Source organism: Staurois parvus, unplaced genomic scaffold (genome assembly GCF_062004578.1).
Source record: "Staurois parvus isolate SC_StPar_1 unplaced genomic scaffold, SC_StPar_1.0 ptg000125l, whole genome shotgun sequence".
Classification (NCBI taxonomy): Eukaryota; Metazoa; Chordata; class Amphibia; order Anura; family Ranidae; genus Staurois; species Staurois parvus.
In genome coordinates this window covers 293,819-312,500 of record NW_028317921.1, presented here as the reverse complement: position 1 = coordinate 312,500, position 18,682 = coordinate 293,819, and the positions used below count along the sequence as shown (strand labels likewise).

The window sequence follows — 18,682 nt, the reverse complement described above, 5'->3', positions numbered from 1 at the left end:
ATAATAATAGCATTTATACTTTTTTGTATAATTTTTATCATTACTTTAGCACCTGCATCATCTTTTTTAAATGTTAGAACTATTTATTTTATTTCAAGCCAAAGTTATATTGTAAATAGCAGGAAATTCCATGCTGATGATATGTATGTAAGTTTTCATAAGCTAATGTTTCAATATTGAAGATGCAAGATATATATCTATATGGTTTTTCACGTTGTTTGTTCCCATCTAAAACTACTTTCAATCTCCTGAAGAAGCAATTTTCAACGTAAAAACATGTTGAGCTCACAAATGATGGACCTTCAGGCTCTCTTGACACTGCCGTGACATGGGATATGACTGGTTAGACCCCAAGGCGCATGATATATCAAATCCCATGTTAGTCAATGAGAGACATCTTAATTACCACTACTGAAGTCACTCCGACTTTAGAAAAGGTTCCCATACTACTTCAAGGCGACTTCTATCTGACTTGTGCCCATAGACTTTAATGGAAGCCACCTCCAAGTCGGATCCTCCTCTATATTGATGTGATTTGAATCCGACATTACAGTAAGATTACCCAGCATTCCCTGAAAGTTGCTTCAGAGTCGCTTCAAAGTAGTACTCAAGTCGCCTGGCAAAAATCGCACTGTAAGCTGTGCGACTTTCAGGTCATAGTAGTGTGAATAAAGACTCAGGGTGCAGACTGGGTGAAGGAAGTCCATGATAAATTCCCCCTATTTGGGGTTGTACCTCCTTATGCAATTGTATCACTCGCTGGACCTGATTGGTTGTCATTTCTTAAGCATTTTAGGATATAATTTTAAGCATTTTTATCTTTTTGTATAAATAAAATGTTTTAGATTATAATTGTTGTCTATGGTGCCTAAAAAAGTCCATGAGATCCTACTATTGGATAGGGAGTAGTACCGATTTGATTAGCTTATAGTGAGCTACTAAAGTTCTGTAGGTCATTTTTGGTATAAGGTAGAATTTACAGCATCCTCCCCGCCCCCGCCGCCCCCCATCTCCATGGGATGCTATGCTACTAGCACAAAAGCTCCCCTTACAACGGCTTCTTGTCTCTGTGTATAGCCGATGGGGATCCCACATTTTTTGGACACAAGGGCTCCGCCTTCTGTAACATCATTGTCCTAAGTAGTATGTGCATATCATTATTCATTAGTCAAAAATATTGTTTTTTTCTTAAAATTGTCGTGTTTTTTTTTTTGTATAGCGCAAAAAATGAAAACCACACAGGCAATCAAATACCACCGAAAGAAAGCTCAGTTTGTGGGGAAAAAAAGGACGAAATTTCAATTGGGTGCAGCATTGCATGACCACACAATTTTCAGATAAATGTAACGCAGCGCCATGACGCAAAAAATACCCACCAGGGTCTTATCCCCTCCCACAGGACCCTTCAAAAGGTAAACAAATGCTCAGCTCCTGGCCTTCTCTTTACATTCCTGATTAAACTCCTCACTGGGATATTACCTCCAATATGACCCTCTATAAAGGTGGAATATTCTCTGCTCTTGACCTTTTCGCTGCCTTTCTAATCACATACACCTCTGGGATACCACACCCTCCAATATGACCATCCATATGGTAGAAATGACTCTGCTCCTAATGTTCTAGTTTCTTGGACTTACCAAGTGGTGACAATGATAAAACCTTGATCTTTTCTACAGGTATTGAAGCTGCATCTATGGTAAGAGAAAATAATTAATAATTACAACATGAAAGTATATACAGTATAATGTCCCATGTACAATAATGGCGTGAGATAAAAAGCAATACTAGAATGTGCTTTATGGAAAAATAGATCTAAAACAAATCCAGATTCTCTTGTTACGCATGATCCCTAGAAAAGGTTTTAAAAATAAGAGGAATGACTCAACCTGTTTATTGATTATAAGTAGATCTATGATCATGTATGATGGGAGGTGTTATAAAAACATTACACTGGTGGTAGGAATCCTGAGATATCCAGATTCCATCATGTAGTAAATGGACCAACATACAGTGCCTTGAAAAAGTCTTCCTCCCCCTTGATATGTCCCCCATGTTGTCATGTTACAATGTATTTATTAGGATTGGATGTGATAGACCAACAGCAAGTGGCACATAATTGTAAAGTGGAAGGAAAATGAGAAATGGTTTTCAAAATTTGTGACCAATAAATCTGTGAAAAGTGTGGCGGCATTTGTATTCAGCCCCCCGGAGTCAATACTTTGTAGGACCCCCTTTGGCTGCAATTCCAGCTTCAAATCTTTTTGGAGACGTCTCTCCCAGCTTTGCACACCTAGAGAGGGACATTTCTGCCCATTCTTCTTTGCAGAATGGCTCAAGGTCTGTCAGACTGGATGAGTGAACAGAAATGTTCAAGTCTTGCCACAGATTCTCCATTGGATTTGCGTCTGGACTGTGACTGGGCCATTCTAACACATGAAGATGCTTTGATCTAAACCATTCCATTGTAGCTCTGGCTGGATGTTTCGGGTCGTCCTGCTGGAAGGTGAACCTCCGCCCCGGTCTCAGGTCTTTTGCAGACTCAGGTTTTCTTCTAAGATTGCCCTGTATTTGGCTCCATCCATCTTCCCATCAATTCTGACAATCTTCCCTGTCCCTGCCGAAGAAAAGCCACCCCACCACATGATGCTGCCACCACTATGTTTCACGGTGGGGATGGTGTGTTCAGGGGGATGTGTAGTGTTAGTTTTCCGCTATGCACGGCATTTTGCTTTTAGCCCAAAAAGTTCAATATTGGTCTCATCTGAACAGAGCCCCTTCTTCCACATGTTTGCTGTGTCCCCCACATGGCTTTTTGCAAACAGCAAACAGCAAACAGGACTTCTTATGGCTTTCTTCCAGCAATGTCTTTCTTCTTGTCACTCTTCCATAAAGGCCAGATTTGTGGAGTGCATGACTAATAGTTGTCCTGTGGACAGATTCTCCCAAACTGTCCCATGATGCTCCACGTGTAATCTGTCACTGATATGTGACACAAGATGAATCTCCATAGAGCCCAGCATTGTCCCACCAAAGTGAGGGTGAGATCTCACCAGAGGTGGGAGGGCACATCACCAGCAGAGCATCAACTGCGGCTCCATATGCCTTTTTATTCCCATAGACTTCATTCAACAGTTTTGCAACATTTCAAGGCCATGCAGGGTTCCTCCATCATGCTTTGTGCATCAATGAAGGACCCCTTGTGTGGCTCCAGAAGACTGAACATTGGTGGATGACTACTGTGCATACGGATAAAGCTTCAGTTGATGGTGTTTACACCATCATTACATTTAGCTTCAGTTGATGGTGTTCTGAAAACATACATGTTGTCATGTGAATGTAAACAGAACCATACATAAAGAACCTAACTATCCAAGCACATTTGGATAAAATGACTGAAAACACAGGTTGGGAATGTTTATATGATCCTAATGAAAGCCAGCAGTACCGTGTCACTAGATGATTCGCACAGACTTGAGATGGAGACTAGTGAGACAGGGGAGCCCTCAATGGTGTTGCTTTGTGACATCATCATACATAGTTATGGTTCTTCCATTCTTAGGCTAGGTTCACATCTGTGCGATGGCACAATGCCACAATGCCTGCATCTCGTTTTTCAAGCGTCCAACACTGTCAATAATTCCAAATGGCATCCCAACTCAACTTGCAAAATGTGCGTAAAACAAAATACAGTAAGTCCCCTACTTACAAACAATTTCCACTCCGGGTGTACGTTCATAAGTCCAATTTGTTCGTAAGTCCAACAAAATTAGGTTTATAATACCTTTTCACACAAATAACGCATAAAAAACAAACAAAAAATACTGTAAAGAAAAGATGTTTAATCTTACAGTACCCTGAAATGTACAGAAGTGCAGTACAACCGCCGGCATACCGGGGCTGGCATGGAGTGATCAGACAAGACTGCTTCTGTTATACTTGATTCCAGACATCCTGGGCCTGAAATCAGCACTGTACTACTCTACACCGACAATGTCTGGCAGACACGTGAGCTGCTTTGGTGATTTGACATGTGAATGCATGTTTGCATCTTTGAAAGTTTGCAACTTGAAGGTTCACAAGTAGGGAACTTACTGTAACATGTGTTTAGGTGCAGCACAATTTTTTAAAAAAAGGTGCTTGTACTTTTCTTGTGCAATTTTTGCATGTAGAGCAAAGGGGCCTATTAAAACTAATGGACTGATCTAAATGCAACACACAAATACACATGCCTGCCGTCATACTTGCACACATGTGAATGGAACCTTATATACAGTGCCTTGAAGAAGTATTCATATTCTTTTGCAATTTTTCACATTTTTTCACGTTATAACCAAGGGGTCCTTCATTGATGCACAAAGCATGATGGAGGAACCCTGCATGGCCTTGAAATGTTGCAAAACTGTTGAATGAAGTCTATGGGAATAAAAAGGCATATGGAGCCGCAGTTGATGATCTGCTGGTGATGTGCCCTCCCACCTCTGGTGAGATCTCACCCTCACTTTGGTGGGACAATGATGGGCTCTATGGAGATACATCTTGTGTCACATATCAGTGACAGATTACACGTGGAGCATCATGGGACAGTTTAGAGAAGACAATGTCCAGACTAGATGCAGGTAGTGTAGGTGGGTTGTTTGAGTGTTTTAGTGGCACACTGTGAAGGTTGTACAGAACTGTAGACATTTTTGTGAAGGAATGATCTAAGGAAAATAGATGACAACCATCAAATAAGTGTGATTTCTACTCCCAGGAGAGCCATTGGGTTGTGCGGATGGAGGGGAGAGAGGAAAGCAGACGAGCGTCCACTCCCCTCCCCTTCTTTGTGTGACCTGGAAGGCGACGTCCATGCTGTCACTTTCCTGGCTAGAATAGCCATGGAAATAGGTATTGCAATGTGGTCTGCATTGAAAGGGAGGCCAGAGAAGACATTGGGGGGTCTTTTAGACCCTGCCTGTCTCAATAAAGAGAACCTATCACCCAAAAATCATCACATACGGGATTTTGTGTCCCTTATGTGATGAAAAACAAAAAATAAAGTTACACCCATGCACATAACATTCCCCGTTCAAAAAAAACCAAACAATTTCAGCCCCCCACCCCCACATAAAACGCACACGTTGGGACGCCTACACATGAAAACATCAATTGCAATACACATGTTACACATCGCCGCGCACGCCAGAGTGAAAGCAATAATTCTAGCAGGAGACCTTCTCCATAATGCTAAGCTGATGACCTGTAGGGACTTTTGAAGCGTCGTCTATAGAAAACTGAAGTATAGGTTAGTGAAGTTTGACGCCATTTCATAGGCGCACACAAATTTAAGGTTTTCTGAGTATCTATTTACTAGGCACAACCTCATCTTTTATATTTTTCCAACAATTTGAGTAATTTATTGCATGTGTGTGCCTTAAAATTCGCTTTAGCGTGACTTTTACTGAAATTTTCATAATATCGTGTACCATAAAAAAGAGAAACTACCACTTTTTTCTATTCTCTAAGGGTGTCTGCTTTCAGAAAATATATATTGTTTTGGGGGTTTTGTGTAATCTTCAGGCATAAATTGATTTTTTTATACGTGTGCAAAAATTGCAAAAAACAGCTCTGGCAGCAAAAGGGTTTAAGTCACATCTAATTTTTTAAAGATGTTTGTGATCTGTCCACTCGGTTGATTTTTGGTTTATAAAAACATACATAATGAAGGATGACATTTGTATTATTTTATGCAGGTAGCAGCTTGTGAGAGGTTCCCATGGGGCAGAAAATGACTTTTATTTTCCCTGTAACAATTCTAATCAGAAAAACTACACATATATATATATATATTTTCTAAGGGGTGTTTAGCAAAAATTATAAAATCTAACGCTCATTCTAGAATTACATTTTTAAAGGATAAGTTCACCTTTCATAACAGGTTACATGTTACACCAATATTCAGGGCATAACATGTAACATGTTATGATCAGACCGGCCCCCACTTTAACAGCTAGCGGGGGATCTTCTCCCCCCTCCACAAACTTCCCCCCTCCCAGTGCTAGCTGTCAGATTTTAAAAAAACGCGGCTCCGCCCATACGGCTTCGTCCCTCATTCACAGTCCTGTGAATTATTCCTTAGTGGCTGTCAGTTTTCAGTTCTCTATGAACTATCATGGCGCCGTGTGCACTGTGGAAGTTCATTGAGTCTCTCTGTCAGTATATCTGTTTGTCCGTATATCCCGTATATCCCGTATATCCCGTATGGGAGAGCAGATACACTGACAGTCTGCAGAAGACCTTCATGGTATCAGTGATCTGTTGGTCGCTGGTGCAATGCCATCCAGGCTCATGCACCCAAAAATAATAAATGCACATTTTTTTACCTGCAAAAAAATGTGCATTTATTATTTTTTGTCTGAAGGTGAACTTATCCTTTAACATATCTTGCATGATAACACAGTAAAGCTCTGACTTACATTGCATTTGAGCTCTTGGAATATCCCCGATTCCTTGGTACGGACTTTCCAGTACAGACATTTCATCCTCGTTATACTTCCAAAGAGCATCATATAGCAGGTCTTTCTTCTTATGGTCCCAGGAGCTGATTATGTCAAAGAGTCCATCCATCTTGTCCCTAGATGAGGATTTGCTAATCAGATTCTGGAACTCTTCCGATGTGATCAGCATCTTGTACGTCAGATCAAATAGAACTGGATCGACAAACTTCATGTTGTGTATCAGAAATATCCAGTGTCTGTCCACAAAATGCTCCTTTGCTGTATTATTAAATATATAAAAAAAAAAAATAATATCAAAAGTTTTGTCATGTTTCTCCCTTAACCCTTTGTTCACTGTTTTGGAGAGGAGAACCTCCCTCTTAGTATACAGACTACTTCATTGCACACAGAATTAATTTTCCTTGGGTGGCCTTAGGTGGGTTTTGTTCCTTTGATACCTTGTTCATCTATCCAGGACAACTGTAGAAATATTTCCTCACTTTCTATCCAGACTCTGCAACCCAACCACTACTGTAACAATAACATATCTCGCCGATCGATACACAAGCCGACCTCAATGCTCTGTGTAATTGGGCAACTATGTGGCCAATGGGGTTCAATGTTGATAAATGTAAGGTTCTGCACTTGGGGGCTAAGAATATGCATCATACATACTAGAGGGGTACAACTGGGGGGTCAATGGTGGAGAAGGATCTGGGGGGTTTTGGTAGATCACAATCTTAATAATGGCAGCAATGCCAAGCTGCGGGTTCTAAACCGAGCAAAATCCTCTCTTGTATTGGGAGAGGTATAGACTCAAGAGAGAGAGATATAATCCCCCCCCCCGCCCCGTACAAATCATTAGTAAGACCTCATCTGGAATATGCAGTTCAGTTTTGGGCTCCAATTCACAAAAAGAACATTGGGGAACTGGAGAAAGTACAGAGAAGGGCAACCAAACTGATACGAGGCATGGAGGAGATCAGCTATGAGGAAAGATTAGAAGAACTGAATTTATTCTCTACTGAGAAGAGGAGATTAAGGGGGATATGATCACCATGTATAATACATAAGGGGGTATATGATCTCCATGTAGAATACATAAGGGGGGATATGATCTCCATGTATAATACATAAGGAGGGATATGATCTCCATGTATAATACATAAGGGGGTATATGATCTCCATGTAGAATACATAAGGAGGGATATGATCTCCATGTATAATACATAAGGGGGGATATGATCTCCATGTATAATACATAAGGGGGGATATGATCTCCATGTAGAATACATAAGGGGGGATATGATCTCCATGTATAATACATAAGGAGGGATATGATCTCCATGTATAATACATAAGGGGATATGATCACCATGTATAATATATAAGGGGGGATATGATCTCCATGTATAATACATAAGGGGGTATATGATCTCCATGTATCATACATAAGGGGGGATATGATCTCCATGTATAATACATAAGGGGGGAAATGATCTCCATGTATAATACATAAGGGGGGATATGATCTCCATGTATAATACATAAGGGGGGATATGATCACCATGTATAATACATAAGGGGGGGTATGATCTCCATGTATAATACATAAGGGGGATATGATCTCCATGTATAATACATAAGGGGGATATGATCTCCATGTATAATACATAAGGGGGGAAATGATCTCCATGTATAATACATAAGGGGGGATATGATCTCCATGTATAATACATAAGGGGGGATATGATCACCATGTATAATACATAAGGGGGGGGATATGATCTCCATGTATAATACATAAGGGGGGATATGATCTCCATGTATAATACATAAGGGGGGAAATGATCTCCATGTATAATACATAAGGGGGATATGATCTCCATGTATAATACATCAGGGGGGATATGATCTCCATGTATAATACATAAGGGGGGGATATGATCTCCATGTATAATACATAAGGGGGATATGATCTCCATATATAATACATAAGGGGGGGGGATATGATCTCCATGTATAATACATAAGGGGGGGATATGATCTCCATGTATAATACATAAGGGGGATATGATCTCCATGTATAATACATAAGGGGGATATGATCTCCATGTATAATACATAAGGGGGGATATGATCTCCATGTATAATACATAAGGGGGGATATGATCTCCATGTATAATACATAAGGGGGATATGATCTCCATGTATAATACATAAGGGGGGGGGGGATATGATCTCCATGTATAATACATAAGGGGGGATATGATCTCCATGTATAATACATAAGGGGGGATATGATCTCCATGTATAATACATAAGGGGGATATGATCTCCATGTATAATACATAAGGGGGGGATATGATCTCCATGTATAATACATAAGGGGGATATGATCTCCATGTATAATACATAAGGGGGGGGGATATGATCTCCATGTATAATACATAAGGGGGGATATGATCTCCATGTATAATACATAAGGGGGGATATGATCTCCATGTATAATACATAAGGGGGGGATATGATCTCCATGTATAATACATAAGGGGGGATATGATCTCCATGTATAATACATAAGGGGGATATGATCTCCATGTATAATACATAAGGGGGGGATATGATCTCCATGTATAATACATAAGGGGGGGATATGATCTCCATGTATAATACATAAGGGGGGATATGATCTCCATGTATAATACATAAGGGGGATATGATCTCCATGTATAATACATAAGGGGGGATATGATCTCCATGTATAATACATAAGGGGGATATGATCTCCATGTATAATACATAAGGGGGGATATGATCTCCATGTATAATACGTAAGGGGGATATGATCTCCATGTATAATACATAAGGGGGGGGGGATATGATCTCCATGTATAATACATAAGGGGGGATATGATCTCCATGTATAATACATAAGGGGGGATATGATCTCCATGTATAATACATAAGGGGGATATGATCTCCATGTATAATACATAAGGGGGATATGATCACCATGTAGAATACATAAGGGGGGATATGATCTCCATGTATAATACATAAGGGGGGATATGATCTCCATGTATAATACCTAAGGGGGGATATGATCTCCATGTATAATACATACGGGGGGAAATGATCTCCATGTATAATACATAAGGGGGGATACGATCTCCATGTATAATACATAAGGGGGGAAATGATCTCCATTTATAATACATAAGGGGGGAAAAAGGCCATAAACTTAATTTGGGTGCAGTGTTGCATGACTGTGCAATTGTCAGTTAATGTAACGCGGTCCCATAATGCAAAAAATGGCCTGGTCAGGAAGAGGGGGGGGGGGGTAAATGCTCAGGAGGGCAAGTGGTTAATTGTATTATCCCCTCCCACAGGACCCTTCAAAAGGTAAAGAAATGCTCAGCTCCTGACCTTCTCTTTACATTCCTGATTAAACTCCTCACTGGGATATTACCTCCAATATGACCCTCTATAAAGGTGGAATATTCTCTGCTCTTCACCTTTTCACTGCCTTTCTAATCACATACACCTCTGGATACCACACCCTCCAATATGACCATCCATATGGTAGAAATGACTCTGCTCCTAATTAGAGATGAGCGAATTATTCAAAAATTCGATTCGACTGATTCGGCGAATTCGTGGAAAAAATTCGATTCGAGTCGAATATATTCGCTGCGAATTTAACTTATAAAAGGGTGTTTCTAGGCTTCAGAGAGCCTTTATATTAGTGCAGAACACTGTACCTTTAATTTAAATGCCCTTGGAGTCTGCTGGGGAAGAGAAATAATACTGTCAGTCAGTATGACATGCAGATGAGTGCCGTCGATCTTAGAATCACCGCACACTTCACTCATTTGGGCAGTCACGGGGCCAAAACCAGAGTGTGGAGCCACAGTGTGGCGGTGGAGGCAGCAGCAATGGGAGGCCATACAGCACCCTATGACAAAATGGAACCCACCAGCAGTGTGAGGAGACCTGAAAGTGGCACATGGCAGAGTGTGGCGATGGAGACAGCAGCAATGGGAGGCGGTACAGGGACCCATGAGACACTGTGGACCTGGCAGCAGCATGAGGAGGTGGTACAGGGGCCCATGGCAGATTAGGGGCCTGGCAGCAGCATTGGGAGGCCCGTAATCTGCCAGCACCCTATGACAAAATGGAACCCAGCAGCAGTGTGAGGAGACCTGAAAGTGGCACATGGCAGAGTGTGGCGATGGAGACAGCAGCAATGGGAGGCCGTACAGGGACCCATGACACACTCTGGACCTGGCAGCAGCGTGAGGAGGCGGTACAGGGGCCCATGGCAGATTAGGGGCCTGGCAGCAGCAATGGGAGGCCCGTAATCTGCCAGCACCCTATGACAAAATGGAACCCAGCAGCAGTGTGAGGAGACCTGAAAGTGGCACATGGCAGAGTGTGGCGATGGAGACAGCAGCAATGGGAGGCCGTACAGGGACCCATGACACACTCTGGACCTGGCAGCAGCGTGAGGAGGCGGTACAGGGGCCCATGGCAGATTAGGGGCCTGGCAGCAGCAATGGGAGGCCCGTAATCTGCCAGCACCCTATGACAAAATGGAACCCACCAGCAGTGTGAGGAGACCTGAAAGTGGCACATGTTTGGGGCATGATTCATGGCGGATTTAGTCAGTTGTGTCAGGAACTGGTGGTTTGAAATCCAGACTAATCCACGCCTGATTCATTTTCACAAACGTGAGTCTCTCCACACTTTGGGTGGACAGTCGTGTCCTCCGCGGGGTTACAATACCTCCTGCCGCACTAAACACGCACTCCGATGCCACGCTACTGGCCGGGCATGACAGCCTTTCAAGGGCAAATTCAGCTAGTTGGGGCCAAAGGTCAAGTTTCGTTGCCCAGTAGTCAAGGGGATTGTCCACCTCGGTTGGCAGGGTGCTGTCCAAGTAGGCCCAAGCCTTTTGTTTGAGGTCCTGCTCCAGGTCCACCTGATGCTGCTGCTGCTGCGGCTGGTTAGTAGTTTCCTCAGTGCGCTGGTGAAGAAAGCTACTCATCATCGACTGCAGACTGAGGCAGCCGCTGCTGGTGGAGCTGCCACTGCTCCTACCACCCCACCCCTCCCCTGCTGCCATGGCGAGCGCACAGGGCCCACAGTGTCTGAGGATGGACGTTGGCGCACAAAGGCAGAGACCAACTGACTACATAGGTGGTTTTTATAGTACGTTATTTTGGCCTCCCTCTCAGCAGGTGTGAAAAAGGCCACCATTTTTGAACGGTAGCGAGGGTCCAACAAGGTGGACAGCCAAAAGTCATCCCTCTATCTGATGGTTATTATTCGGCTGTCGCTACGCAAGCAACCGAGCATGCTATGGGTCATTTGTGCCAAGGAATGCGAGGGACTCCCTGCCTCCATCTCCACAGCATACTGCCACGGTGCGTCTGGGTCCTCTGTCTCCTCCTCCTCCTCCTCTACCAGATGCTCCTGCTCCTCCACTCCTGTCCGCTGAGTGGAAAAACCACCCATTTCACTCAATAATTCCTGAGCACCAATGTCCTCCTCTACCTCCTCCTCTTCTTCCTGTCCTGCCCCCACAGGGGTCATGTGGCGTTGAGATCTGTGCGCCACGTCTACCCCACCCTGACCAGCCATTGTTAACAGCATTTGTTCCAGGACGTGCAACAGAGGAATGACGTCGTTCATCCCATAGTCCTGCCGACTCACGAATAGCGTGGCCTCCTCAAAGGGCCTGAGCAAGCGGCAGGTGTCACGCATGAGCTGCCAATGGCTGACATCGAAGTTACACAGGGGAGTACCTTTATCCGCTTGTAACATCAGGAAATCGGTGATGGCCTTTCGCTGTTCGTAAAGGCGGTCTAACATGTGTAGGGTTGAATTCCACCTTGTTGCAACGTCGCAGATCAGGCGATGCTGTGGAATTCCGTTCTGCCGCTGCAGCTCAAGGAGGGTGTGCTTTGCGGTGTAGGAATGGCTGAAATGCATGCAAAGTTTACGTGACATTTTAAGGATGTCTTGCAGTGGGATGGTGGATTTTAGGAACCGCTTGACAACCAGATTGAACACGTGAGCCATGCATGGCGCATGGCACAACCTTCCTTGACGCAGAGCAGACACCATGTTCTTTCCGTTGTCGGTCAACATGGTTCCGATTTTCAGTTTGCGCGGAGACAGCCATCTGTCGATTTCTCTGTTCATTACACTCAGAAGTTCCTCCCCTGTGTGACTACGTTCGCCAAGGCATACCAGGTGCAGCACAGCGTGACACCGTTGCGCCCTGCACATGTGATATGCCGGTCGGGTAATGGGACTTGGCACGGGGGTGGCGGCTGAGGACACGGCGGAAGAAGAGGTGGTAGAGGCGGACATCTTTGCTGGACCAAGGACGTGCAAACGTGGAGGCAAAAGCGTCGTGACCTGTCCAAGTTGCTGGTGCGGCTGTGCCGGCGCCACGTTCACCCAGTGGGCCGTAAATGACATGTACTGTCCCTGACCGTAGTTACAGCTCCACACGTCGGCGCTGCCGTGCACTTTGGCAGAGACCGACATGCTCAAAGACTGGCCCACCATCTCTTCTACATGTGAATGCAGGGCTGGCACTGCCTTTTTGGCGAAGAAATGCCAGCTTGGCACTCTCCACCGCGGCGCGGCACAAGCCATCATTTCTCAGAAAGGTGCTGAGTCCACCACTTGGAAAGGGAGGGACTGCAGCACCAGCAACTTGGACAGGAGGACGTTCAGCTTTTGCACCGTCGGGTGCGTGCTCGCAAACTGTTGTCTCTTGGAAACGGATTCCAAGAAAGACTGCTGACGGAATCCGTGAAGAGGAGTAGCAGGAGAAGGAGCATCTGAACGAGCGGAAGATGCCAACGAGCGACAACTCCCCTCAGCAGAGGTGTTGGAGCCTTGACTGGCTGATAGAGGGCGATTGACGTCGGGTGACGGAGCAAGTAACGGAGCGGGTGATGGAGCGGGGGCTGGGGCAGGCAGAACCGCCGTATCTTTATCACGGTTTTCCCAGGCCACCAAATGGCGACGCTGCATATGCTGACGCAACGCTGTAGTCCCAACATGGGCCCCCTGGCCACGCTTGACTTTCTGGCCACATAGTCGACATACGGCTACGTTTACTTCCTCGGGCGGCTTGACGAAAAATTGCCACACCGCCGAGTAGGAAACTTTGCCCCCGCTACTCCTCACTGGCTGACTGCTACTTCCTCCGTGCACACCGGCACCACTACTGGCCGTGGTGGTAGGCTGCAGTGGAGCTGGTGCTCTACTCCGTGGCCATTTGCCTCCACTGACACTGCTGCGACCCTGCTGCCTCCTGGGCAACCCACCGACTGTTTTGCTCGCTGCCAAGCTGGCACCCTCTTCTCCTGATGATGCGGAAGCAATAGCCTGATGACGACGAGGCTGCCAAGTGCGATCAGCCTCATCATCATCAATTAGGGTCTCCGCCTCACTACTAGCCCCCTCGGCTGCGTGTGGGTCAGGAGACAGACCTGTCTCTAGACCGGCTACCGAGCCACTCTCCTCGCCAGTACTTCTTCGCCTGGCTGCTGAAGAGGCGGATGTCTCCCCCCGTTCCTGACCGCCCTCTGTTAGCTCTTCCTCACTGTACAGTGGGGCTGAGCCCACAGCATGCGATACTTTGCTTGGTGAGGGAACACCAAAGGACAGGGGCAGGTAGAGGACACGTGATTTCAGTGGGCTTGCTCCCGGGCCATGCCAACTAACGGTTGTGTCTGACGTACACACCGACCATTGGCTGTAGGTGTCAGAGGTGACCTGGGAAGAGGAAGATGACCGAGCCAACCAATCGATGACGGCAGGGTTGTCGGTGGAGACACGACCGCTGGATGACACCGGGAGCACTGGCCTCTGGCTGCGACTAGTGCTGCCTCGACCCCTTCCTCTGCTGCCACGTCTGCTCGCTCCTAAAACATTGCCTCCTCTGCCACTCCTCTGCGTGTTGTCTGACATACTCTTTAATTCAACGATTCTGTGTCCCTGAGTAACAATTCTGTGTCCCTCAGTAACAATTCTGTGTCCCTCAGTAACAATTCTGTGTCCCTCAGTAACAATTATGTGTCTGTCCCTGAGTAACAATTCTGTGTCCCTGGGTAACAATTCTGTGTCCCTGAGTAACAATTCTGTGTCCCTCAGTAACAATTCTGTGTCCCTCAGTAACAATTCTGTGCCTGTCCCTGAGTAACAATTCTGTGTCCCTCAGTAACAATTCTGTGTCCCTCAGTAACAATTCTGTGTCTGTCCCTGAGTAACAATTCTGTGTCCCTGAGTAACAATTCTGTGTCCCTGAGTAACAATTCTGTGTCCCTCAGTAACAATTCTGTGTCCCTGAGTAACAATTCTGTGTCTGTCCCTGAGTAACAATTCTGTGTCCCTGAGTAACAATTCTGTGTCCCTCAGTAACAATTCTGTGTCCCTGAGTAACAATTCTGTGTCCCTCAGTAACAATTCTGTGTCCCTCAGTAACAATTCTGTGTCCCTCAGTAACAATTCTGTGTCTGTCCCTGAGTAACAATTCTGTGTCCCTGAGTAACAATTCTGTGTCCCTGAGTAACAATTCTGTGTCCCTCAGTAACAATTTTGTGTCCCTCAGTAACAATTATGTGTCTGTCCCTGAGTAACAATTCTGTGTCCCTGAGTAACAATTCTGTGTCCCTGAGTAACAATTCTGTGTCCCTCAGTAACAATTCTGTGTCCCTCAGTAACAATTCTGTGTCTGTCCCTGAGTAAAAATTCTGTGTCTGTCCCTGAGTAACAATTCTGTGTCCCTGAGTAACAATTCTGTGTTCCTCAGTAACAATTCTGTGTCCCTCAGTAACAATTCTGTGTCTGTCCCTGAGTAACAATTCTGTGTCCCTGAATAACAATTCTGTGTCCCTGAGTAACAATTCTGTGTCCCTGAGTAACAAATCTGTGTCCCTCAGTAACAATTCTGTGTCCCTCAGTAACAATTCTGTGTCCCTCGGTAACAATTCTGTGTCCCTCAGTAACAATTCTGTGTCTGTCCCTCAGTAACAATTCTGTGTCTGTCCCTGAGTAACAATTCTGTGTCTGTTCCTGAGTAACAATTCTGTGTCTGTCCCTGAGTAACAATTCTGTGTCCCTCAGTAACAATTCTGTGTCCTTCAGTAACAATTCTGTGTCCCTCAGTAACAATTCTGTGTCCCTCAGTAACAATTCTGTGTCTGTCCCTGAGTAACAATTCTGTGTCTGTCCCTGAGTAACAATTCTGTGTCTGTCCCTGAGTAACAATTCTGTGTCCCTCAGTAACAATTCTGTGTCTGTCCCTCAGTAACAATTCTGTGTCTGTCCCTGAGTAACAATTCTGTGTCTGTCCCTGAGTAACAATTCTGTGTCTGTCCCTGAGTAACAATTCTGTGTCCCTGAGTAACAATTCTGTGTCCCTAAGTAACGGTTCTGTGTCCCTAAGTAACGGTTCTGTGTCCCTAAGTAATGGTTCTGTGTCCCTAAGTAACGATTGTGTGTCCCTAAGTAACGGTTCTGTGTCCCTAAGTAACGGTTCTGTGTCCCTATGTAACGGTTCTGTGGCCCTAAGTAACGATTGTGTGTCCCTAAGTAACGGTTCTGTGTCCCTAAGTAACGATTCTGTGTCCCTAAGTAACGGTTCTGTGTCCCTAAGTAACGGTTCTGTGTCCCTAAGTAACGGTTCTGTGTCCCTAAGTAACGATTCTGTTACACAGACAGGTCTGCCTCTCTTGAATGACTGGAGGCTAATGGAGAATTCTAAAATGGCCGCAATTTATAGCTCGACCATTACACAGTGCTGGCTGGCTGGCTGCTGATTGGCTAATGCGATCACATGTCATGAATGAATGCATTATGGGTCAGCGCGCCTTGTCTGCGCGCCTTCCCAGAGATCCTCGCTCCGTCGCCACACATGTCGCCGCCATTTTAGGAAAAATTTTGATTCGCGCATCCGAAGTCTGCTAATTTTCCTAATATTTTCCTAATATTCGAAACGAATTCCACTTCGCCAAGTTCGATTCGCTCATCTCTACTCCTAATGTTCTCTCTACTTTTTTGATTACGCTTTCCACAAGAATATCACAGATCCAAGAAGACCCTCCATAAGATAGAAAATACTCTGCTCCTGACCTTCTCTATACCTTTCTGATTACACATCCCTCACGGAACTTACACTGTCCAACAGGACTGCTCATCAGATACAGACCACTCTACCCTGGACCTTCTCCTACCTTTCTCATTACCCTTACTACTGGGACATCACACTCTCCAAATTGACTCTCCAAAATAAATAAATATTCTGCTCCCGAGCATCTCTCTGCCTTTCTCATTACACCTACCAATGGGATATCACAAGGTCAACATGACCCCCAATAAGATAGAAAATACTCTGCTCCTGACCTTCTCAATACCCCTATTATTAGACCCACCATAGGACATCACACCTTCCAACATGACTGACCAGAAAACAGAAATGACTCTGCCCTGACCTTCTCTACCTTTTATTGGTAATCACCCAACAGTTATACAAACCTATGTAAACCTACATGTGATAGACTAGGCCCAGGGGATTGTATTCATAAAGGTGGAAAACAGAAGCATTTCCTACCTTACACAGGGGCTCATATTAGAGGATCTGATGACCCTAGAACCTCATAGTTTGAACAGCAGATCAGTTTTGGTGCTTTATCAGAATATTTCCACCAGTTTTTTGGACTTACCAAGTGGTGAAAATGGTGGAACCTTGATCTTTACTTCAGGTTTTGAAGCCGCACCTATGGTAAGAGAAAATAATAAATAACTAACACATGAAAGTATATAGAGTATAATGTCCCATGTACAATAATGGCGTGAGATAAAAAGCAATACTAGAACGGGCTTTATGGAAAAATAGATCTACAACAGATCAGATTCTCTTGTTACGCATGATCCCTAGAAAAGGGACATACATAAAATCCTAATAAAATAAATGTATGTTTTTGGTTTTAACATGAAAAAATGTGGAAAATTAGAATATGAATACTTCTTCAAGGCACTGTATATAAGGCTCCATTCACATCTATGCAAGTATGGCGGCAGGCATGTGTATTTGTGTGTCACATTTAGATCAGTCCATTTGTTTTAATAGGCCCCTTCGCTCTACATGCAAAAATTGCACAAGAAAAGTACAAGCACCTTTTTTTAAAAATTGTGGTGCACCTAAACACATGTTACAGTAAGTTCCCTACTTGTGAACCTTCACGTGGCAAACTTTCAAAGATGCAAACATGTATACACATGTCAAATCACCAAAGTAGCTCACGTGTCTGCCGGACATTGTCAGTGTAGAGTAGTACAGTGCTGATTTCAGGCCCAGGATGTCTGGAATCAAGTATAACAGAAGCAGTCTTGTCTGATCACTCCATGCCAGCCCCGGTATGCCGGCGGTTGTACTGCACTTCTGTACATTTCAGGGTACTGTAAGATTAAACATCTTTTCTTTACAGTATTTTTTGTTTGTTTTTATGCTTTATTTGTGTGAAAAAGTATTATAAACCTCACTTTGTTAGACTTCCGAACAAATTGGACTTATGAACGTAGACCCGGAGCGGAAATCGTTTGTAAGAAGGGGACTTACTGTATTTTGTTTTACGCGCACATTTGTGAGGTGCGTTGGGATGCCATTTGGAATTATTGACAGTGTTGCGCGCTTGAAAAACTAGATGCATGCATTGTGGCATTGTGCCATCGCACAGATGTGAACCTAGCCTAAGAATGGAAGAACCATAACTATGTATGATGATGTCACAAAGCAACACCATTGAGGGCTCCTCTGTCTCACTAGTCTCCATCTCAAGTCTGTGCGAATCATCTAGTGACACAGTACTGCTGGCTTTCATTAGGATCATATAAACATTTCCAACCTGTGTTTGCAGTCATTTTATCCAAATGTGCTTGGATAGTTAGGTTCTTTATGTATGGTTCTGGTTACATTCACATGACAACATGTATGTTATCTGAACACCATCAACTGAAGCTTTATCCGTATGCACAGCAGTCATCCACCAATGTTCATTCTTCTGGAGCCACACAAGGGTTCTTCATTGATGCACAAAGCATGATGGAGGAACCCTGCATGGCCTTGAAATGTTGCAAACTGTTGAATGAAGTCTATGGGAATAAAAAGGCATATGGAGCCG

The 18,682-nt window shown here is 44.3% G+C and overlaps 1 protein-coding gene across 1 annotated transcript in view; it reads right to left on the bottom strand.

The window, feature by feature from the left end:
• The window catches only part of LOC149467059 (uncharacterized), a gene marked incomplete at its 3' end in the record, with an annotated part of 49,585 nt that overhangs the window by 152 nt on the left and 30,751 nt on the right, over positions 1-18,682 (bottom strand). Inside the window, exons 8-10 of the mRNA XM_089672317.1 lie at positions 17,225-17,278; positions 6,453-6,752; positions 1,638-1,691 (exon numbers count right to left, since the gene is read on the bottom strand). Coding sequence (XP_089528443.1) covers positions 1,638-1,691; positions 6,453-6,752; positions 17,225-17,278 — 408 coding nt within the window. The remainder of the gene's footprint in view (positions 1-1,637; positions 1,692-6,452; positions 6,753-17,224; positions 17,279-18,682) is intronic.